The 23,611-nt window shown below is 48.7% G+C and overlaps 1 protein-coding gene across 3 annotated transcripts in view; it reads right to left on the reverse strand.

Annotated features, from left to right (window-relative positions):
* GIGYF1 (GRB10 interacting GYF protein 1) overlaps positions 1–23,611 on the reverse strand; it is a 1,351,771-nt gene that overhangs the window by 844,424 nt on the left and 483,736 nt on the right. For all 3 annotated transcript variants that reach the window (XM_085637593.1, XM_085637592.1, XM_085637591.1), the window contains exon 10: positions 888–1,091. In XM_085637593.1, coding sequence (XP_085493719.1) covers positions 888–1,091 — 204 coding nt within the window. The remainder of the gene's footprint in view (positions 1–887; positions 1,092–23,611) is intronic.

A 23,611-nucleotide genomic window follows, 5' to 3' on the forward strand; every position in this document is an offset into this window, starting at 1 on the left:
TAGGGACCCTCTTTAGTACCTATGCCCAGGGTACCATAGGTAGCATTTACCAGGGACATACACGGTGCTAATGTACTTGCCAACAGGGTTACAACTGAGCATGATGTTTTTTACGCAAAGAGCACTGGCGACAGTTTAGCAAGGACCCACTGTAAATCCTGTCAAGAACATCAGTACAAGTGGGCAAAAATTGGAGGTGACCATGTCAAAAAGGGCACTTTCCTACACACAGCAAATCAATCCATCTCTCCATCAGAAATAGCTGGCTTTTAAAGCAGGTGAATTGAATATTCAGGTACCTCATGGTCATAACCTGATCACCAGGTGTCAAGGATCAGTGAAGTGTCCACTCAACACCACCCCTGTTTTTAATCTTATTCCTATAGTTCCTATTCTTTCCCCAAATAAAAGTGTATCTACAAGATAAAATATAATTTTAACTCACCCACCACTGTCTATATCCAGACAGTCTGCCTCCTTGTGGAGGTTATGCAGTCACTTGGAGTACAGGACACTCAAGTGACAGACCCAATGTGGACGCTTTCCAACAAACCACACTAAACTGAGGTTACATACACTGCAGACTGATTGTGTGATTGAGGGTCTCAAAAGAAGTTATCCCCGAGACTCTGGTATTGACACTGCTGTGGTTTGTTCCCCTTCCCTACTTTCATTAATTGATAACCCTGATCCAGAATGGCCATCTTACTTAAAAGGAATTAACTGATGACAATTCAACCTTTGGGGTCTCCAGTTCAGAGAAAAGCTGATAAACAACATGGCTGCTTGGTGTCCATCTGTATGCAATTACATCAATAGGTTGGCAAGCATATGGTGCTGTGGAAGACTATACGCACTAAACACGGATATGCCTACATTTCACGCACCTGGGCTGGTGGATCGCCACCTTTCACTATCTCGTCTTGCCACAGCCAATCTCCAGCCATTTTCATCATCCTCTTCCTGCTGCTGCTGCTGTTGCTGCTGCTGCTGCTGCTGCTGCTCCTCACGCAGAGTTCGCCAGTTGTCGCTGTCTGAGCGTGCAAACTCTTTTCGGGCAGTAGCACTGGCGTCTTCAAATACAGCCCGAGCTAAACAATCAAGAAAAACAAATGATTTTTATGACCAAGCTTTTTGGAACAGCAGAACGCATGAAGGTAAAACCTACACACAATTTTGCATTTTTTATGTGAAGTGACTTCTGTTCTGCATAAAGAGGAAATACCTGAACCAACGTAGAAAAGCAAACGCAGAAGGGAAATTCATCAGGATACTAAAGGCCTTAAGCCTAAGAAAATTGCATTTTAAGCATCAAGATCAAAAAATATTTCTTTCCTATAGTAAGACCAATAGTGAACACGCTCGAACTCACTGCCAACTACTGGAAAGCTTGGCTCAATCAAGGACTCAAATAAAAAAGTTGCAAAGAACTGTTTTTCCTGAAGACAATATTCATAGTACATGTGCAAAGCACTTGCTTTCCCTGGACAGATCTATAGTCAATACCATAAACTTTAACGGAAAGGTTGGAGCTTTTCTAAATTCAATCAAAGCCGCTCATTGCCCATACTTTATTATGTTTGTTGGACGTGCACTGCTACCACAGATCAATCTCAGTATAGTGCCTACATTTTTAGACTCAAATCTCAAATTCCAAGACCTTAACACAGGGCTTTACATTTTTTAATTTTGCTTCATTATATCTATGCTTTATTAATCTGACAACATTTAATTTTCCAAGCCATTGCGTACCACTGACTAAGCTTAGTGTACACCCAAGGGTCCCCAGACAACAGGTTAAGAACTACTGATCTAGGTGATGTGCAAGCTGCTACCTCGAAAGGGCCACTTTTTTTATTCAAATGGGGCGACCGAACTGAAAACCTAGTCAACTTACACAAGGATTTTGTTTGAAACTACATGTATTTTCTCAATCAGGAAGAAGGATTATGTTACTTACCTGGTAAACATCTCTTCTGGGCATGTAGTGCTGTAGATTCACATGCTTTGCATACTTAGGACATCTAGTGTTGGGTCCGGATATGTGCAGTTTGTTTTTGTTTAAAATAGTGTTTAGATCACAAGCTAGTGACAATCCTCCTCTTGGGAATACTGTGCATGGGTCTCGACTCCATATTAGATTGGTTTCCCCGCAGATGGGTGAGAATGGAGTAAGTAGAGAGCTAGAGATGTCCATGCATGTAAAGGAAAATGCTACTTACCCAGTTTGCATCTGTGTGAGAAAGTGCCATCTTTCTTGCATAGGTATGCCCCCACTTTTTGATGAATTGCTGAATGTACTCTGAGTGTGCCCTGGGCTCCTGCCAATCAGGTGCCCAGGGCCTATGTTCCTTCCCTAAAAACTGTGCTGAAATGTAAACCCAAAATGGCAAACCCTGGCCACATGTCAGCCCCTGGTAAAGGGTACACTAAGTATCCAGGGTCTTGTGACCAGGGAAGGCCCCTAAGGGCTGCAGCACTTATTGTGCCACCCTTAGAGGCCCTGTACCCTGACACTCTTAACACTGCCCTTGCAGGCTGAGTGTCTGGGTACAGAACAAAACAGTCGACATGGCACACATCCCTGGCATACATCAGCCACCCCTCTAGCTGGGTGCCCTATGCCAGTGGTGTGGGCACAGAGGCATGAGCCCTGTGCCCCTAGAGTACCCAGGTCCATTCCTGGGCACTACACAATCTCCACAGCACCATGATGGCTCCACTAAAGACTGACGTTTGGTATCAAACTTCTCAGCACATTAAATCCGCACTGATGCCAGTGCAGGATTTAATGTACAATGCACGACAAAGGGCATCTTAGAGATGGAGTAGTTTCTTTTCTGTAACTCCAGTTCTGTAGTAGGGGTATCTCTGTTATAGTCATAATCTAGTGAATAGTCCCGCCCATGTGCGTGGACCCCGGAGCAATAAAAAATAATCTCTAAAAGGTGACAAATCATGCAGACCTGCATACACCTTTAAGAGAGAATTTAATTTAAAGACAGATAATGCAGCCTATACCCACAGGCTACACTGTCCAGTACTTCAACTAGAATTCCACCAACATATATATTGATTTAAAGGCTATTTTCTCAGAATCTACTGAACAGATTTACACCAAACCTACAAAAGGCACTTCCTTGACCTGAGGACTACCCCTCTGCCAAATTTCAAGTAATTCTGTTCAGCCGTTCGGGCTGTAGCTGTGTCTAAAGGTCCTATGGAAAAATGCATGGGAAAACGCGTTTTGGGACCCCCCCCGAGACTTTCAGGGTAGGAGCGGAGCACAGCGCCCCACCTATTTTGAAAAATTGGCAAGGATTCGTCGACCGGCGCCAAAGTTATTCAAAATAGAATGTTGCGGATTTCCTATGGAAACGTGGTCCTAACTATAACTACCTACTGGCGACCGCCAGTAGGATATGGATATCTCTCTATCTCTCTATCTCTCTATCTATCTCTATCTTTTTTTTTTTTTTTCTACTGGCGGTCGCCAGTAGATAGTTATAGTTAGGACCGAGCCCCCATAGGAAATCTGAAAATTCTATTTTGAAAAACTTTGGCGCCGGTTGACGAATCCTCGCGAAATTTGCAAAACTAATGGGGCGCTCCGCTCAGCTCCTACCCTGAAAGTTTCGGGGTGATTCATCAAGCGGGGGCTGAGAAAAAAGGGGGGTCCCAAAACGCGTTTTCCCCATGCATTTACCCATAGGACCTTTAGTCGAAGGTACAGCCCGAACGGCTGAACAGAATTACTTGAAATTTGGCAAGGAGGTAGTCCTCAGGTCAGGCATGTGCCTTTTGCATATATGGTGTCAATCTGTTCAGTAGTTCTTGAGAAAATTGCAGTTAAAAGTACATAAATATCTATATGCGCAGACCGTGCGCGCATGGTCCTCGCATGGTGCGCGCACCAGATGTGCGCGAGCGTAATTCTGATTGGTGGTTAGATGTCAGTCAACATTCGAATCGGTCGAAATCAGGAAGTGTCGGACGCCATTTTGTGTGTCGCAGTGAAAAAGAAAGATTGAGAACGTGAAAAAGGGGCAGGGTAGAGAGTTCCTGACCCCCTAGCTTTTGTCAGGGGGTCCCTGAAGGGTGAAAAAACTTTTTTTTTTTTTTTTTTTTTTTTTTTAAATCGCGGGGTGCGCGCACGGTGAAAAACCCTTAAAAAAAACATTTTTAACTGTTTATAAGTTTATAGAAGATATTAACTATGCTGTTCAACTTTATCCAAATAAAAAAAAAAAAGAGCTGAGCCATTCCATATTACAGCATACAGTCAATCTATAACTATATACATAGGTAGTTTATTGTAAAATAAATATATAAAAAATATAATATTACATACATAAATTAGCATTTAAAAAAACCTTACAAATTCACTAAAAAAAACCATAGGTTTCACACACGTTATAGTTAGGCATTAGCATTTAAAAAACCTTGCAAATTACCTGAAAAAACCATAGGTTTCACACATGTTATAGTTAGCTGGACATTTCACTCGTAAAAAACTATTGAAATTCCCCCGTTATAGTTAGTTCAGCTAACTATAACTCGCGCGACCGCAATCCACTGCTGATGACGTCACATATTAGATCACTCATGACATGGTCAGTGACATCACTCATGACATCACTCATGACATCACTGATGTTATCTCACATGACATCACTGATGACATTATCCAGTGAATATGTGTCTTTAAGAAAAATAAATATTTTTTATACATGTATATCTAAAGGTTAATGGAAGAATAAATGGGTAAATAAGTGTCTAAATGGATGTTTTTTTTTGTAAATGTAATTGTATAACTGACTGATTAACAGTATCTTAGTGAATACAGTGATGTAATATGTGACATCATCAGCGGATTGCGGTCGCGCGAGTTATAGTTAGCTGAACTAACTATAACGGGGGAATTTCGATGGTTTTTTACGAGTGAAATGTCCAGCTAACTATAACGTGTGAAACCTATGGTTTTTTCAGTATATATATATATATATATATATATACATACACACACATACACACACATATATACACACACATATATATATACACATATATATATACACAAACACACACACACATTATCTACTGGCGGTCGCCAGTAGATAGTTATAGTTAGGACCGTGTTTCCATAGGAAATCCGCAACATTCTATTTGGAATAACTTTGGCGCCGGTTGACGAATCCTCGCAAAATATTCAAAATAGGTGGGGCGCTCCGCTCCGCTCCTACCCTGAAAGTCTCGGGGGGGGGATTCGTCAAGCGGGGGCTGAGAAAAAAGGGGGGTCCCAAAACGCGTTTTCCCCATGCAATTTTCCATAGGGACCTTTAGTCCAGCCCGAACAGAATTACTTGAAATTTGGCAGAGAGGTAGTCCTCGGGTCAGGGAAGTGCCTTTTGCAGGTCTGGTGTCAATCTGTTCAGTAGTTCCTGAGAAAATCAAAAGTATCATATATATATGTGGGCGGAGCCTAACCACACATCTCATCCTGAGATCTGATTGGCTGTCAGCACTTCATCCAAGAAGTGTTGGCAGCCATCTTCGGACCAATATACATGATAGCACCTCATTAAAAAGCATTGCAGTTAATAGAAGGTTTTAAGACTTGAGTTACATTATAAATCATTTGTTGATGGTACCATACTCATTTTAGGAATTTTAGTATGTTCTAAGGTGATTTCACCATGTGAAAAAGCCTTCTGCTGGGATATCATGATTGAGAGAAAAATATTTTCTCATGCTTTTCCCACAGAGGTTTGGAAGGTGATCTATAAGCTAAACTGAGAACTTATTTTCTGTAAATTCACATTATCTTTCTCAGTCATGTGAGAATGAAGTCTGACATGCTCAGTAAAACATGTACATCCAACAAGGGCAGAGACTGTCAGTTGATTCCTTTGTGTTCTACTGCAGCTTCCCAGAGTGTTCCAAAGAACAGCTAGAGCGCTAACAGTCCTACTTATGATAAACATATGGCACACCTGAAGCCATCTTGCTTGGATTAAAGTGGTAACTCTTAAAACATTTAATTTAAAAAGGAACAAAATGAAGGGGTTCATTTTTCCATAAAAAGTATGATTAGCGCTGCAGAAAGAAAAATTAGGGCACATTTTGAGTGACTTCTCAAATCCTCTTCTATTTCATTAAAAAATTCTGACATGCAGACTTAAACATGCACTTTCAATACCAGCAGCAGTTTTCCCTGGTGAGCAGTAGCTTTACTACAGTGATCTAATGAGCAAAAAGAGTGCTAACATTCTGAATTTATGGCAAATGTGTGACACATCTGAATGCCTTCTTGATGGAATCAAAGTAAAAAACTAAAAGTATTTCCTACTGAGGAGACTGCTGTAAATGAGGAAATTAGGAAACTTCTTAACAAATAAGTCTCCCAAGATGGCCACCAGAGACAAAAGAGCCCAAATGTAGCCCAAATATCACCCAGATGTAGCCCAAGTATAGCCCAATGACAGAATGTCCCAGAGTGTTCTTAAAAACAACTAGAGCGCTTACTGTCTTCATTATGACAAAAGTATGGCACACCTGAAGCCATCTTGATTGGAATAAACTGGCAACACTTAAAACATTTAATTTAAAAAGGAACACAATGAGGGGGTTCATTTTGCCATAGAAATTATTAGTGCTGAAGAAAGAAAAATGAGGGCACATTTTGAGTGACTTCTCCAATCCTCTTCTATTTCATTAAAAAATTCTGATATTTAGACTGAAACATGCACTTTTAATACCAGCAGCAGACTTCCGTGGTGAGCAGTAGCTTTACTGCAGTGATCTAATGAGCAACTAGAGTGCTAACATTCAGAATTTATGGCAAATGTGCGACATATCTGAATACCTTCTTGATGAAATCAAAGTAAAAAACTGAAAGCATTTCCTACTGAGGAGACTGCAGTAAATGAGGAAATTAGGAAACTTCATAACAAATAAATCTCCCAACATGGCCACCAGAGACAAAAGAGCCCAAATGCAGCACAAATATCACCCAGATGTAGCCCACATGTACACTTATTTTTTGTGTATTTGCAGTTTTATATAGTGCAAACTTGTCAGGTATTGGAGTGCTTTACATCACACAAGATCAAATTCATTTTGGTTGTAGACATGGGGAGATTAAGTGATTTGACCAGAATAACAGAATGTTGAGCTGAAGCAGAAACTCCAACCTGGTTCCCCAGTTGCAAAGTCTGCAGCTCTGGAAGTAACACCACATCGTCTCCCATAAGTGCAACATTTAATGTGGTCAACGGGATAAAAAAACAAAGATTACAAATAATGTAAAAATTCTTTGTCGCTATTTGAAAACTCAGAAAATATGTCCTCATTTTATGTGGTAGTACAACCATACATGCCAACAGACCCGTTTCAGCCAAGAAACGTCCAATGGTTTTAAGCTCAAATGGGATTTATTTGATCTGTCTCCTGTCTACAATCTCCTCTTTTTCAATGTAACTCAAAGGGGAAAATCAATACACCGTTTTTTTTCAAAACCTCCCTCTTACCAAGTTCAAAATGTTCGCAAGTATGGTACATTGGATCATGGAAGGAAATGGGGTAGGGACATGGACTTGGATAACAGAGGACAGGAGGGACATGGAGAGGTGCACCAAACTGACCCTGCAGGGCAGGCATCAGGGTTTGCAGCAGCACAATACACCACACAGGGCATGCGGGACGGGAGTGCACCACAACAATCCATAGAAAGCAATAGGGAGGGGACAGGACCATGCACATGGACAACAGAAAACAGAGGGGAAAGAGGCAATGGTAGCTAGCTGACCATAATGGACAGACAGAAGAGAAAGCTGCAGCATAACAGACCATAAAGGGCAGGAGGGACGGATCAGGGACATTACAATGGAACAGACAAGCCAGGAGGGAGGAAATAGGGGTCTGCACATGGAAACAGAGGGCTGGGGGCAACGGGGCAGGGCAGGAGCAGCAAGATGACCATGGAGGTCAGGCAGGATGGGCACTAGAAACAAGACACACCATGGAGAGCAACAGTGATACTATGATGGCATACACACAGAACATGGAGGGAAGGTGGGAGGGGGTCAGGGGCAGCTAGCTGACCACACAGGGAAGGTGGGAGGGGCCATGGAAGCACAGAAGTCCATGCATGGCAAGTGGGAGGGTTAGTGGCAGCACAATGGCTATGATGGGCAAGAAGGAGGGTGCAGGGGCATGCACAAAGGACCATGGAGGATAGAAGGGAGGGTCAGGACCTGGGCACAGACAAGAGAGTTCAGGGGAAGGGGCCTCACAACAGACCGCGCGGGGCAGGCAGGAGGAGCAGTTGCAGCACAACAGACCAGGGAGGGCAGAAGGGTGTGGCAGTAAAGAACAAGTTACTTACCTTCGGTAACGATGTATCTGTAAGAAACATTAGTTATTTAGATTCCTCACCTTAGAATATCCCCAGGCGTCAAACTGGATCCGGAAGATTTTTCGTCAGCAATACCCCTTGCGCGTCGCTAGGCGTCGTCTGCGGCTCCGCGTCCGTCGTCGGCGTCGTGCGCCGGGATGACGTCGTCGGAGTACTTAGATGCCGCCCTCGCGCGCTGACGTCAGTTCTTGTACATAGCTTTCCGCGCCAGGAACGCAGAGCCATGCAAAGACCGACACTGGTGCCAAAAATGAAATCTAGGGGCCTGAAAAGGACAACCTTAACCCTAGATGTCAGTTCGCAGAACGGGGAGGATGGGTGGGTCGGTGAGGAATCTAACTAACTAATGTTTCTTACAGATACATAGTTACCGAAGGTAAGTAACTTGTTCATCTGAAAGAAACACGTTAGTTATATTCCTCACCTTAGAATAGATACCCAAGCAATACCATCCCCGGTGGTGGGTCTGCGAACCAAGATCACACCAGAAAGTCCTGGAGGACAGAACGGCCAAAGAAGCCATCCCTCCGGACTTGGCTGTCAAGGCAATAATGCCTGGCAAACGTGTGTAACGAAGCCCACGTCGCCGCCTGACAGATGTCCTGCAAAGGGACTCCCCGTCCCAAGGCAGTAGTAGCCGCTGTGGCCCGAGTAGAATGGGCGCGCAGCCCAACAGGAGGGTCCTTTTTTGCCAAAGAATAGCAAATTTTGATACACAAAACGACCCACCGAGAGATGGTCCGTTTGTGCACAGCTTTCCCCTTCTTAGCGCCCACGTACCCAACAAAAAGCTGGTCGTCCACCCGGAACTGTTTTGTGCGGTCCAGATAAAAGGAGAGCGCACGTTTTGGGTCCAGACGGTGGAGCCTCTCTTCCTCTTTGGAAGGATGCGGAGGCGGAAAGAAGGTGGGCAAGGTGACAGACTGCCCAAGATGAAATGGAGTCACCACTTTCGGAAGAAAGGAGGGACGAGGCCGAAGGACAACCTTGTCCGGATGAACAGATAGAAAAGGAGGCTTTGAAGATAAAGCCTGGAGCTCACTCACCCGTCTAGCCGAGGTGATGGCTACCAGAAAAGCAGTCTTAAGCGTCAGAAGACGAAGAGGACAATTGTGAAGAGGCTCGAAGGGAGCGCACATCAGGAAGGTCAAGACCAGATTCAAGTCCCACTGAGGCATTACAAAAGGGACAGGAGGGAACGTGTGAGTAATGCCTTTCAGAAAGCGTGTAACCACAGGGGACTTGAAAAGAGAAGGCTGATCAGGAAGCCGCAAGAAGGCGGAGATGGCAGCAAGATAACCTTTCAGGGTGCCCAGGGCAGAGCCCTGCCGGGCCAGAGAAAGAAAAAAAAGAAGAACCTCAGAAAGAGGGGCGTAAAGGGGATCCACAGCCTTTGCTGTGCACCATGCCACAAATTTGTTCCACCGGCAGGCGTATACCGTCTTTGTGGAGGGACGCCTGGCTGCCAGAATGATATCACAGACTTCAGGAGGCAAGTCGAATGGCATCAACTGCCGCCGCTCAATCTCCACGCATGGAGGTGGAGGCTGGACAGGTTCGGGTGGAGGACCGTCCCCTGCTGCTGCGACAGAAGATCCTCCCGAAGGGGCAGACGTATCGGGGGATCGGTCAACATACTGAGTAGCTCGGGATACCAGTACCTTCGTGCCCAATCCGGAGCCACCAAGATGATTTGGGCCCGGTCGTGCCTGATCTTCTTCAGCACTCTGGGCAGAAGTGGTATAGGCGGAAAGGCGTACAACAGACCGCAACTCCACTCGTGACGAAAAGCGTCGCCGAGCGAGTGCCGCCTTGGAAATTCCAACGCGCAGAACTGCTGACATTGCGCGTTCTCTTCGGTGGCGAATAGATCTAACCAAGGCTCTCCCCACTGCTGAAAGAGACCTTGCGCCACTTCGGAGTTCAGACGCCATTCGTGATCCATCATGCACCGGCGGCTGAGTTCGTCCGCTCTGGCGTTCAGAGAGCCCGCCAGATGTTGAACCACTAGGGTCACGCCCTGGTGTTCCAGCCACGTCCAGAGGCACAGAGCCTCCTGACAAAGGGTCCACGACCCCACCCCGCCCTGTTTGTTGCAATACCACATGGCGGTGATGTTGTCCGTGAACACCTGCACAACACTGCCCCTGACAGAGGGAAGGAAGGCTTTCAGTGCAAGTCGGATCGCTCTCAACTCCAACAGGTTGATGTGGAGACGAGACTCCGCCGGAGACCAGAGGCCTCTGATCTCCGCCTCTCCCATATGGCCACCCCAGCCCAGGAGGGACGCATCCGTCACTACGACATGCTCCGGTTGGGGAAGGGAGAGGCTCCTGCCCATGACCCAATCGCGGTCCGTGAGCCACCACTGCAACTGTTGTGCAGTGCCCTCCGAGATCAAGACATGGTCGGACAGGTTGCCGTGATGCTGGGCCCACTGAAACTTCAGGTCCCACTGCAGAGCCCGCATGCGCCGCCTGGCGTGATGCACTAGTAGGATGCAGGAGGCCATCAGCCCCAGAAGCCGCAACACTAGCCTGACCGAAACCCAGGATAGAGGCCGAAAGATGGGAATCAGGGCCTGTATATCCCGGACCCGCTGTTCCGGTGGATTGACCCGGAACTGCGCCGAATCGAGAACTGCTCCGATGAAGAGGAGCTGTTGAGAGGGACTCCGGTGTGACTTCGGCACGTTGATGGAAAATCCCAGCAAATGCAGGAGATCCGCCGTAGTCTGGAGGTGGGAGACGACTGCCTGGGGCGAGCCCGCCTTCAACAACCAGTCGTCGAGATAGGGGAAGACTGGAACCCCTGATCTGCGCAGATGAGCTGCGACCACCGCCATCACTTTCGTGAACACCCGAGGGGCACTGGTGAGGCCGAAGGGGAGCACGGTAAACCGAAAATGCTCGTGGCCCACCGTGAACCGCAGGTAACGCCGGTGGGCCGGCAGGACGGGGATATGGAAATATGCGTCCTGCAAGTCCAACGCTACCATCCAGTCTCCGGGGTCTAGGGCAGCTAGAACCTGAGCCAAGGTTAACATCTTGAACCTTTCCTTTCGGAGGAAGGCATTGACGTTCCGGAGGTCCAAGATGGGGCGTAGGCCCCCTTTGCCCTTCTTGGGAACCAGAAAGTAGTGGGAATAGCAACCACGACCTACTTCTGGACTCGGAACGCGTTCGACGGCCCCCTTGGCCAAGAGGGCCGAAACTTCCTCGCGGAGAAGATTCAAATGATCCCCCGAGATACGGTGGAGCTGCGGTGGCATGGCTGGAGGGGTCGTCTCGAAGGGGAGGGAGTAGCCCCTTCGGACGATTTGCAGCACCCACCTGTCCGATGTAATGGACCGCCAGTGGAGCAGGTGATGGCGAATTCTGCCGCCCACTGGCGTGGAATGGGCCTGAAAGCTCGGACTAGGAAGGCTTTGAGGCGGATGCTGCCGGGGTGGATGTGGGCTGACCACGTCGTCCTCCAGATCCGCCACGGCGGAAACCACGTCCGCGACCGCGCGCAGGTTGGTTCTGCGGCTGGTGGCTGGGCGGACGTGAGGAGGCGCCCCTTCCTTGGCCGCTGCACCCTCCTCCGAAGCCACAGTCGGAGGAGAAGTGAATCCAGTGTCTGGCGATGTATCAAGACCACTGGCCTCCCCCAGTTCATCTGCCCAGTCCTGTGAAAGCTGCGACTTAACAGCCAGAGGGTCCTCAAACCCCTCCCAGTCGCCCCCGTCGTCCGATTCCTGATAAACAGGAGGAATGATCGGAGCCGGACTGTAGAGATGAAGGGTCTCAAGCGGCGCCGGACGCGGCGTCGGTCGACGCCGTTGCGGCGCCGGAATAGGGCTAAACTGGGGTTGGACGCCGTCCGGAGTCGGCAGCAACGGCGGCGGCGGCACCGGAGGTGTAGGCGTCTGCGCCGGCGGCGCCGGTGACGGCGTCGGTGGTTCATGCGCCGGCGCCGGTGGAGGAGTGGTTAGGTCAACCGGCGTCGACGGGGGCCCAGGCATGGGCCCCGCGGGGACCTGCGGCGTCGAGACCGGAGTCGTCGACGGCGCCGAAGCCGCCGGCAGGCAGGGTCGCCCAGTCGAGCCCGCGGGGCCCGAAGGCGCGCCAGCGGGCGTCGACGGCGGTGCCAGGCTCCTCATGGCCGAGAGGAAGGCACTGACCTCCGCCGGCGTCGCGTTAGTCCCAGGGACCGGAGGGTATGGGGACGGGCGCGGCGCCTGCGGCTCCGCCGGAGTCGCGGGGGTGGAACCACTTGGACCCTCGGCCGAGTCGCGAGGGGAGTCCGAAGAGCGATGTCGCCGCTTGGACTTCTTAGAGCGTTTGGACTTACCCGACGACTTGGAGCCCGACGATCGATGGTGGCGTCGGCTAGGGCTCCGCGAGCGATCCTTGGACCTCCTCCTGGACCGGGATCGCGCACGACGCGGAGCCGAGTGGAGAAGCTCGAGAAGCTTGCGGGACCGCTCCCGCCGAGCCTTCGAAGTCAGGGCCTGGCAATCGGAACACGACTCCGCGTCGTGGTCGGGGCCTAAACAGTAGAGGCACCGGCGGTGGTGGTCGGTCACCGACATCAGTCGATGGCAATCCTCGCAAGCCTTGAACCCAGGCATCCTACCGGCACCAGATGTCGACAGACAAGGATCAAAAGTGATCAAAAAAGAATTAGTCAAAAAAGACTAAAAGGGGTAGCTCTCCCGGATCTGCGCTTACTGGCGCGGAAAAAAGAAGAACTGACGTCAGCGCGCGAGGGCGGCGTCTAAGTACTCCGACGACGTCATCCCGGCGCACGACGCCGACGACGGACGCGGAGCCGCAGACGACGCCTAGCGACGCGCAAGGGGTATTGCTGACGAAAAATCTTCCGGATCCAGTCTGACGCCTGGGGATATTCTAAGGTGAGGAATCTAACTAACGTGTTTCTTTCAGATATGGACCATGGAGGACAGGAGGAAGGGGATAGGGACATGGCATGTGGACAGGCAGGGTGGAGATGGCAGGGACAGGTTACAGTCATCTGACAATGCTAGGCAGGTGGGAGGGGAGTGGCAGCTCAACAGAACACTCAGGGTAGATAGGAGTGGCAGGTCCATGGAACATGGTGGGCAAAAATGATGGAGCAGGGGCATGCACAAAGACATCGGAGGGCAGGGGGAAGGAGAATAGGGGCAGCAAGCTACGCACAGAGGCTAAGCAGGAGGTCAATGATAAGCCATAGAATTGGACAATGGAGGGCAGGAGGAGTGGACTGGTACATCATGCTAAATGGAGGGCAGTGGCAGCACATCAGACCATGCATGGCAGGAGGGAAGAGGCTAGTCCATGGATTCAGACAACAAAGGATAGGGAGGAGGTGGATGGGGCAGCAAGCTAACTGTTCAGAAAAGGTGGGTATTAGGAACTTCATTGTTTTTAAAAAGTGTGTCTGTGCGAACTACTTAAAATATGAACAAGTATGCAGCATAATCTCACTTTTATTCAGGAAGAAGAGGACGTTTGTGACTGACTCCGGGCTCACTTGTCAGAAACACCCCCCGACCCTCCACCCCCATCGCAAAATGTAATGCCCGTGAAAAGGGTAGGTGGACGCAGTGTTATATAGAACAGTCTTGAGAGCACGATTGAAAATGAAAACTAGATATAGTATATGGTATAAACTATGCACCAAAAAGTGTGATACAAGATGAACCGGGCGTGAAATCTAATATGCAATACATTGTGCGCAATGACAGATTCATTGGAGAGCGCGAGATAGCACAGGCACTAGCGCGTGCTATGCGATATGTGCCTTGGAGTGTAATATGCATAGGGCAGTGTTGTGTAGCCTAACTAGTCTCTAAAGTTGCAATATAAAATATGTGCTGGGAAGTGTAACGTTGCATATGCACTGTGACAAAGATATGGATCCCAGATTGTAATATGTATGGCATAGCGCTGTGCATTATAACATAGGCATCAAGGAAGGCACGTTAGATGGGGCAATATAACCCATGCAAAGGCGAGGTTGGCATGACATTCACGGGGTGGTGTTAGTGCACATGGGCTAGAGAGTGTCATAGCATACGCACTAGCTGATGGAATACAACACAGAGGTGTGTGGTACTCGGCGGGCACTGGTGGGTGTAACACAGCATTGGGCTCAGCCAGGAGCACGCTGTGACTCTCAGGTGAGGTTCGTCTCCTTTCCAGAGAGTAAAATAAAAAGTATTACACATCCGGCGGTGGATGTGTGTTTTATTAACCGTGAGGGGGGTTTCTTGCATAGTTTGGTCGAATTTTTGTCGAATCCCCTTTGAATGGCTTGGTGTGCGGGTGTATTAAATGTGCCCATCAATAGCTACCCATGTTTGTATAAATAAACGACAAGGGTGTCTACTTGGAGAGTTCCCACCGACGGGGGCGCCGGGATTAGGCACGGTAGGGCGTCAGACACGTCAGAGCTTCACTAGCGGTGTAAATACATTCCACGTGGATTCATTGTATGCATAGTCGCCTTTTAATGAATATCACGCAAATCGTTAAGGTGATAGGTACATACGGTTTGTCCAGCATGTCCTAGGTGTTTCTATAAATATATATTTTTTTAAAATAAAAACACAAAGGCCGGCCCCGGGGGATGGGGTCCCCGGGGCCATAAGTGGCCTGAGGAGGGGGGCAACGCAGCCCCCCTCCTAAAGAATTAAAAAATAAAAATAAAAGCCTTGACCTGGGGGTTGGGGTCCCCGGGGCCGATCAAGGCCTTGGGAGGGGGGCCACGCGGTCTCCTTTCAAATTAATTTTTCTCAACAAAAAAATTTAGGGTGCAGGCCCTGGGGGATGGGGTCCCCAGGGCCAATAAATTAGAAAAAGAAGGGGGGCCACACAGCCCTTCTTAAAAAAAAAATGAAATAAAAGACCGGCATCGCGCCGGAGGCCACGCCCCCTCCTTGCAGCACTCTGCAAACGCGCCCCCTGGCCAAGTATAAGTTGGGGAATTAATTCCCCTTCAATACTGAGGGTCCCTGAGGGCCAACTAGACCAACAGGTATCCCCAGTATGCGCCAGGGAGCTACGTTGCAGACCGGTGTTCTGAGGCCACGCCCCTTTTTACACCTCTATGCAACGCAGCTCTGTGGTGCTTACTGGAGGTACCTAGTGGGCTAGTTTGACCCTAGGGACCCTTAGTATTCAAGGGGACTTAATCTCCCAACTTAAAACGGCCACAGGGCGTGTTTACACAGTGGGGAAGGGAGGTGACGGGGCCTGAGGAGACTTGTGCAAACAAGCCCTGTGGCGCGTTTTAAGAGGTAGTTTTAATCCCCTGCCCTATTATATACTAGGGGCTTACAGAGGAGGTCATGCTAATCACAGGGGGACCCCAACGCATAGTGTTCCCTAGTATATGTAGGTGTTTTCACTGTATTCCGAGTGTCTTTTAACATAGCACTGGCTCCTGGACTGGTTAGTCAGACTCAGTTACCACCAGTATCCGTCTGAAAAAGTTGAGGGTACAGGATGATTTCGCAACAAGGCTTCATTCTGCTCTTCTGTTAGTTCTTTCTGCACGTTATCCTTCTTCCTGCACTTTTCTTCGTCTTTGAGGACTTCTGTTGCTTCTTTCTGCATTTCTTTTTTTTTTTCTTTCTGTGCGTTTTTTCTTTCTTCTTCACATGTCCTATCTCTGTAGGCATAGTTCGAAATTAGCATTTAAAAAACCTTAGAAATTCACTGAAAAAAACATAGGTTTCAGGGGCGTTATAGTTAGCTGGACTTTTCACTCGTACAAAACCATTGAAATTCCCCCGTTATAGTTAGTTCAGCTAACTATAACTCGTGCGCCCGCAATGCACTGCTGTCACATATTACATCACTCATGACATGGTCAATGACATTACTGATGACATCCCAAAGTCCAGCTAAATAGAACGCCCCTGAAACCAACCTATGTTTTTTCAGTGAATATATATAGATATAGATAAAAGGAATATGCTACTTACCAGTATGCATCTGTTCTTGGCATGTAGAGCTGCAGATCTATACACTGTGCATAGATCGCCATCTGGTGTTGGGCCCGGATGTTTGCAGTTTGTTTTTCTTCTTGGACAGTCTTTGGAAGTCACGAGTTCGGTGACTCCTCCTTCTGTCCGCGCTGCGCATGGGCTTCGGCTCCATCCTCAGATTGTTTTTCGCCAGCAGGGAAAAGATGGAGCGTAGTGATAATAGCAAAGAAACCCATGTGAGTTGTATCTAAATAAGATAGCCCGGAACGGATACAGGTAGCCGGGGAGGCGGGTGGGCGTGTATAGATCTGCAGCTCTACATGCCAAGAACAGATGCATACTGGTAAGTAGCATATTCCGTTCGAGGCATATGAGCTGCAGATTATACACTGTGCATAGATTATATAGCAGTACCCAACCCTAGCAGCGACCACCGGTATCCGTTGCAGTAGTTTGAAATAGTGTCTTTAGTACAGCCTGGCCCACACTAGCTTGTTGTTTGGAGTGCACATCTACACAGTAATGTTTTGTGAAGGTGTGCGGTGTTGACCATGTGGCTGCCTTGTGTAGGAGAGTAGGGTCTGCTTTCTATGTTCACCCCCACTTTTTGCTTTTGCTTTACTGGTTTTTGACTTAGATGTGGCTGTGGGCCTGCTAATCAGACCCACAGCCCTGCTGTTCTCTCTCTAAATTAATACTATGTACTTTAGGTGCATAACCCATTTGGATAGGATCACCTTATTGGCCCCTGTACAGTGTACCCTAGGTACCCAGGGCATAGGTGTACCCTAGGCCTACCAGGGGCTGCAGCATGTATTATGCCACCCCTGGCCTGGCCTTCCATTTTGACACAACTGGCTGATCACTCAGCTGGGGCAAGGTCGTGTAATCACCCCTTGCTTAGGTGTAGTATTCCTATACCCAACTTACATATAGACACATGTGTACCTATCAGTCACTCCTATGGCAGGCCTTAACAATCCTGGAGGCAGAGTGCTTGGTAACATGTGAGATGGTGCTCTAGCATGAGCTGAGCCTGTCTGCAGCTTTCGGAACCATGTCCTTATAGCTGTTCTATGATATAGCCTACCATATACTCCTAAAGTGCCTTATAATCTTAGACGGTTATGGTAACTATGGTTTGGCTTTATCAAAACATGTCGTGTAAGGTGTCTAACACTGTGGAATAATACCCCCATACCATTTCTGGACATGAGGATATTATTCCGCCCTTCTAGAGGGAAAGACATGTTAAAATCATACTTCACTGTTAGCCTCTGACCAAAGCCTCAGCATCACAAAATGGATGCTGCTGCCACGACACCAGTCTGACCTCCTGCTGCTGGGAGTGATCCCAGCCAGGGAGGCCTGGACAATAGGTTTCCTGCTTGGGGAGGTGCTAGCACCTCCCCAGACAGCCTTTAGTGTATTGGGGCAGGGTGGGCTGAAAGGAATGAGACCTGCCTGGGGCACACAAGGTGTTCCTTGCATAGTCCAGTTCAAACCGGCGCTGGGGCACTCCAGCCCCAGCTCTGGCGCGAAACTGGACAAAGGGAAGTGGGTGTAACCACCCCCTCCCAGGTCCCACCCATAAGGCGTGACCTAGCAGGTATCCCAGCCCCCCAGATTAGTATAAGAGTGGGAGTTGGGCCTCAAGACTTTAGATTATCCTGAACCTGCAAAACTGAACAGAAACTCTGGACCTTCGACATTCGACGAAAGAAGAAGACTGAAGACTCTCCCTTGTGGCCAAGGAGTGGCTAACCTGTGCAAACAGGCACCATCAAGAGACTACCCTTTGCTTTGCCCAAGTTCTACGAGGAACCGACTGCAGAGCCCGACCAGAGCCTTGACTTCCAGACTTCTCCGACCCTGATCCACATCCACAGCAGAGCTGAGATCCGTGGAGGCGACGAGCGACCGGCTACCTGGGAAAAGTGGCTAGTATCTTCCAGCGCAGCTTCTGAGGCCCCCTCGAAGTTGTGCACCGGGGATTGAGAAGCCCCACCCCCAAGCACCATCTGCACCGAAGATCAGCCCCCCACACTCCAAGAGTTCTGCGTGGGGCCCTTCAGCATTTTCCTGCTTGCCGCGTCTGTCCGGTTGCTTGCCCGCTGGCTAGTGGCCTTTGTGACGACGCACCCTGAAATCTTCATCGCTGGTTTGGCTCCTCCAGACTGGCTCCTGCTCCTTTGAAAAAGAGAAGCATCCCAGACCTTCCTGGTCTGCACCAGAAGCAAGTCCTCCGTTCTGCGTGGGTTCCGCTTGCCAAGGCTTGGTGAGTCCTAGTCCAACTTCGACACCGCCGACAGCAAGAGCCTTCGTGGGACAGCTCGCCTCCTGGTCCTGGTCGTCCTCGACGCTTCCTGGTCCTCCTGGCTGCAGAGACAAGCTTCACCTTCACCTGCAATCTTCACGAAATCGCCTGGTTCCTTCCTGGTTCCACGTGGTCACTGGCTAGTGACCTTGACTCTGTCCCTTCTGCTTGCAGGTCTCCTCTCTTCTTGATCCCAGCCTTGGGATCCACCGGACACTCTTCACTGCCTGCCTGTCAGCATCTTTCTTCAGGCATCCATAGGAGTCGACGACGAAAACCGACGCAACTTCACCCCTATGCACCTGCAGCCTGTGGGCTAGGTAACTTGGGTACTCCGGTGCTCATCAGGATAGTGACTATCCTAGTGTCTAGTTTTCCAGTCTCGACTTCCTTGCTACTCCGGAAGTGTCCTAAATCTATCGATTTCTAAACTGTACTATTGCTATGGACTTTTACGCATTACGCGTGAGTGTTTTCACTCTGCACACCAATCCCGTGGGCCTCCCACTTCCTAACCTTTGGTAGTATAGTGTAGCCCCAGCGATTCCCTAGGCCTAGGCCTATTCTATTTCCGTGACAGTGGTCCTTATACCACTTACTTAGTATATGGTTTGCGTGGCCCCTAGGGCCTAACTGTATTACTTACCTGTGTGACTTAATGTATGCTTAAATAAGACTGTGTTGTACTTACCTCTAATCTCATAAGGAGTGCTGAGGGTTTGACTAGAATAAATACACTTTATTTTATATATATATATCTGTTGTGGTGTCCTTTCATTTGGTATTCAAGGGATTATATATGGTATCACAGCTGGCTTCACATGCCATTCAGAGTTTAGCCTAAGACTGCTCTTGTCCATGCTACCACTAGGATAGCTGGTCTATAAGGTTGACTTTACAACCAATCACCATAAGGGTATTTGGACTGATATAAGGTGTACACTAGAACTAGTGACATCGTACATCAGGCCAACTTCTCACACCTTGCAGATGTCATCTAAGGGTATGTTCCCTAGAAAAGCCATAGAAGCCCCTATCTTTCTTGTAGAGTGGGCTTTAGGTGGAACAGATAATGTTCTTTGTGATAGCAAATTTGTATGCACTTTACAATCCACCTAGCTATCCCTGGTTTTGAGATGGGGTTGCCCTTATGCGGTGGAGAGAAGGAGACAAACAACTGTTTAGTCTTTCTGAAGGGTTGCGTTCTTTGTATGTAGTACAGTAAAGCCCTTTTAACATCAAGTGTATGTAGAGCCCTTTCCGCAACAGATTGGGGTTGCGAGAAAAAAAACGGTAATTCCACCGATTGATTAAGATGGAAGGGGGAAATGACCTTGGGCAGAAATTTTGGATTTGTGCGAAGTATCACCTTGCTGTGATGTATCTGTAAAAAGGGTTCTTGTATAGTGAACGCTTGTATCTCACTAACCCTTCTAAGGGAAGTGACAGCTACGAGGAAAGCGGTTTTCCAGGTGAGGAACTGTAGCTCACAATTATGCATTGGTTCGAAAGGCGGACCCATTAGCCTTGTAAGAACTACGTTTAGATTCCATACAGGGGAAGGTGGTGCCTGGGTGGAATTACTCTTTTAAGGCCTTCCATAAAGGCTTTAATAGCAGGCACTCTGAACAGTGACAAATGCTGTCTGTTTTGTAGGTAAGCAGCAATTGCTGCTAGGTGTAGACGTATGGATGAATATGCCAGGTTACACCTATGAAGATGGAGCAGATAGCATGTGATGTATGGATGCATCTAAGGGGTCGATTGTATTGTGACGGCAGTAAACAACAAATCTCTTCCACTTTGCGGCATAGCATGCTCGAGTGGTAGGACGTCTGGCTTCCCTGATAATGTTCATGCAATCAGGGGGAAGGTTAAGGTATCCAAATTCTAAGATTTCAGGAGCCAGATCGCTAGGTTGAGCTGAGCTGGGTCCGGGTGCCTGATTTCTCCATGGTTAGGAGGCATGGGGACAGGTGCAGCTTTTGGTGTTGTACCACTGAGAGCTGTAGTAGTGTGGTGTACCACGGCTGCCTGGCCCATGTTGGAGCTACCAGAATGAGTCTGAGGGAGTGCTGTTGTAGCTTCCTTACCACTAATGGAATTAGCGGGAGAGGTGGAAAGGCGTATGCAAATTTGCCTGACCAGTTCATCCATATCGCATTGCCTTTGGACAATGGGTGTGGGTATCTGGCAGCGAAGCTTGGGCATTTTTTGTTTTCGTGGGTGGCGAAGAGGTCTAACTGAGGATGCCCCCACTTGTGGAAGAATGGGTGAAGAACTTGTGGATGCAGTTCCCATTCGTGCATTTGCTGCGTTTGTCTGCTGAGCAGATCTGCCATGGTGTTTTCTATGCCTGGGACGTGTTGTGCCAGGAGAAAGATTTGTGTAATTGCCCATCTCCATATGCTCTGTGCTAAGCGGGAGAGCTGGGGAGAGTGTGTCCCTCCCTGTTTTTGAATATAATACATTGCAGTCATATTGTCTGTGCGAATTAGGACTCATTTGGCTGAAATTGGTTTCTGAAACGATTTCAGGGCTAGAAAGATCGCCAATAACTCCAGATGGTTGATGTGGAGTAACCTCTGTTGTGGCGTCCATAGACCTTGCACTGTGAGGTGTAATAGATGCGCTCCCCAGCCGGAGACCGATGCGTCTGTTAGAATCACCTGAGGAACCGGGTCCAGGAACGGTCACCCTTTGGAAAGGTTTGTGGTGTTCCACCACTGCAGAGATCGATGAGTGCGGCTGTCCACCAACACCAGATCCGTCAGCTGACCCTGGGCCTGGTTCCACTGGCGTGCTAGGCACTCGGAGTGGACGCATGTGAAGTCTTGCATGAGGCACTATGAAAATGCAAGACGCCATCATCCCTATTAGTTTCATGAACACTCTTGCTGGGAGAGAGTGCTGAAGAAGGAACTTTTGGCGCAGGGCTTGCATGCTTGCGATCCTGGCTGAGATGGGATAGGCTATAGCTTTTGAGGTGTCTATAGTGGCACCGAGGTATTGCTTTGTGTGAGACGGTATTAAGTGGGACTTTTGGTGATTCACCGTAAAGCCTAGCTGGTGGAGTAGTTGTATGGTAGGGCTTGTATTTTGTACACACTGGTGGTAGGACGCGGCTTTTATGAGCCAGTCGTCCAGGTAGGGGAAGACGTGAATGTTTTGTCTTCGGAGGTGTGCTGCCACTACTGCCAGGCATTCGGTAAACACCCGTGGTGCGGTTGTGACCCCGAAGGGGAGAACCTTGAACTGATAATGTTGGCCGTCCACCACAAATCGGAGGTACTTTCTGTGAGCAGGGTGTATTGGGATATGAAAGTATGCGTCTTTCAGGTCCAGTGTAGTGAGAAAGTCGCCCTGACGGAGGAGTGGGAGAACTTGCTGAAGAGTTACCATATGAAAATGGTCTGAATGGATGTATGCATTTAGAGGCCGGAGGTCTAGAATGGGCCATAGGGTCTCGTCTTTCTTCGGTATGAGAAAGTACAGAGAGTAGACCCCTAGATTTTACTGATCGACGGGTACCTGCTCTATCGCGTGTTTTTGCAGGAGGGAGAGTACCTCTTGTTTCAGAAGTGTGGTATGTTCTTGTGACATCGCAAGGTGTCTGGGTGGAATATTTGGGGGGGGGGGGGGGGGGGGGGGGGGTAGAAGTTAGTTCGGGACAGTACCCTGACCGAATAATTTGGGTTACCCATTTGTCTGATGGTATGGCCTCCCAGGTTTGAAGGAAGTCTTTTAGTCTGCCCCCGACCGGAGTGGAATGGTCTGGGGGAAGCGGGGGAAAGTCATTGTGTGGGCGGTGTGGCAGAACGGGCGGTGTTGGTTTTGCCCCTGCCTTTATTATTGTTTCCTCGATATCCACCTCTTTGGTAGCCCTTTGAGAAGGTTTTTTGAGGAGGGGACTTGTAGGAAGTGGAGGCGTTATCGGAAGAGTAACCTCTGCCAGAGCCTCGAAAGGAGGAACGGCGAAAGGAGCTTCTAGGGGTTTGTGATTGCAGGGCTCCCGTAGACTTCGCCGTATCTGTATCCTTCATTTTTTCCAGGGCTTAGTCTACTTTTGGGCCAAATAAGTATTGTTGGTCAAAAGGGTGGTTTAATATAGATGCTTGGACCTCTGGTTTAAAGCCTAAAATTCTGAGCCAGGCGTGACGGCGAAGCAGGACACTGGTGTTTATAGCCCTGGACGCCGTGTCTGCTGCGTCAAGTGCACATTTAATAGAGGTGTTGGTAATAATCTTTCCCTCTTGTATTAGCTCATGAGCTTTATTCTTATATTTCTCCGGGAGATGCTGCATGAGAGCCTCCAGCTCATCATAGTGCGCTCTATCGTACCTTGCTAGCAGCACCTGCGTGTTGGCGATGCGCCACATATTGGCAGCTTGCGAGGCAGTGCGTTTGCCTGACGCATCTAAAAGCTTGGACTCCTTATCAGGTGGTGGAGCCTCACCAGATGACAGAGTTGGAGCGCTTCCTAGCTGTGGAAACCACTAGCGAGTCTAGGGGCGCAGGTCTTTTAATATATACAGGATCCGTGGGGGCTGCCTTGTACTTCTTTTCTATTCTGGGGTTTAAGACCCTAGCTCTAACGGGGTCTTTGACAACCTCTGTGGCATGCTTGGTCACCCCTTTAAGCATAGGTAATATAGCGGTGGATTTATCTGCTATGTCAAATGTGTCAAGTAGGAAGTCTTCCTCAACTGATCACTGTGTAATTCCACCCCCATGGTAATGTGCCGCCCGTTGTAAGAGGTGTTGGAACCCCAGGGAGTCCTCTAGTGGAGACGGCCTGGATGGATAGACATCATCCTGAGGCACATCTGGGACATCGGGATTGTGATAATCCTCCCATGGGTCAGGTGTTCCCAGAGGAGTGGGGTCCTGCGGGGCA

This window comes from Triturus cristatus, chromosome 12, assembly GCF_964204655.1.
Source record: "Triturus cristatus chromosome 12, aTriCri1.1, whole genome shotgun sequence".
NCBI classification, from domain to species: domain Eukaryota; kingdom Metazoa; phylum Chordata; class Amphibia; order Caudata; family Salamandridae; genus Triturus; species Triturus cristatus.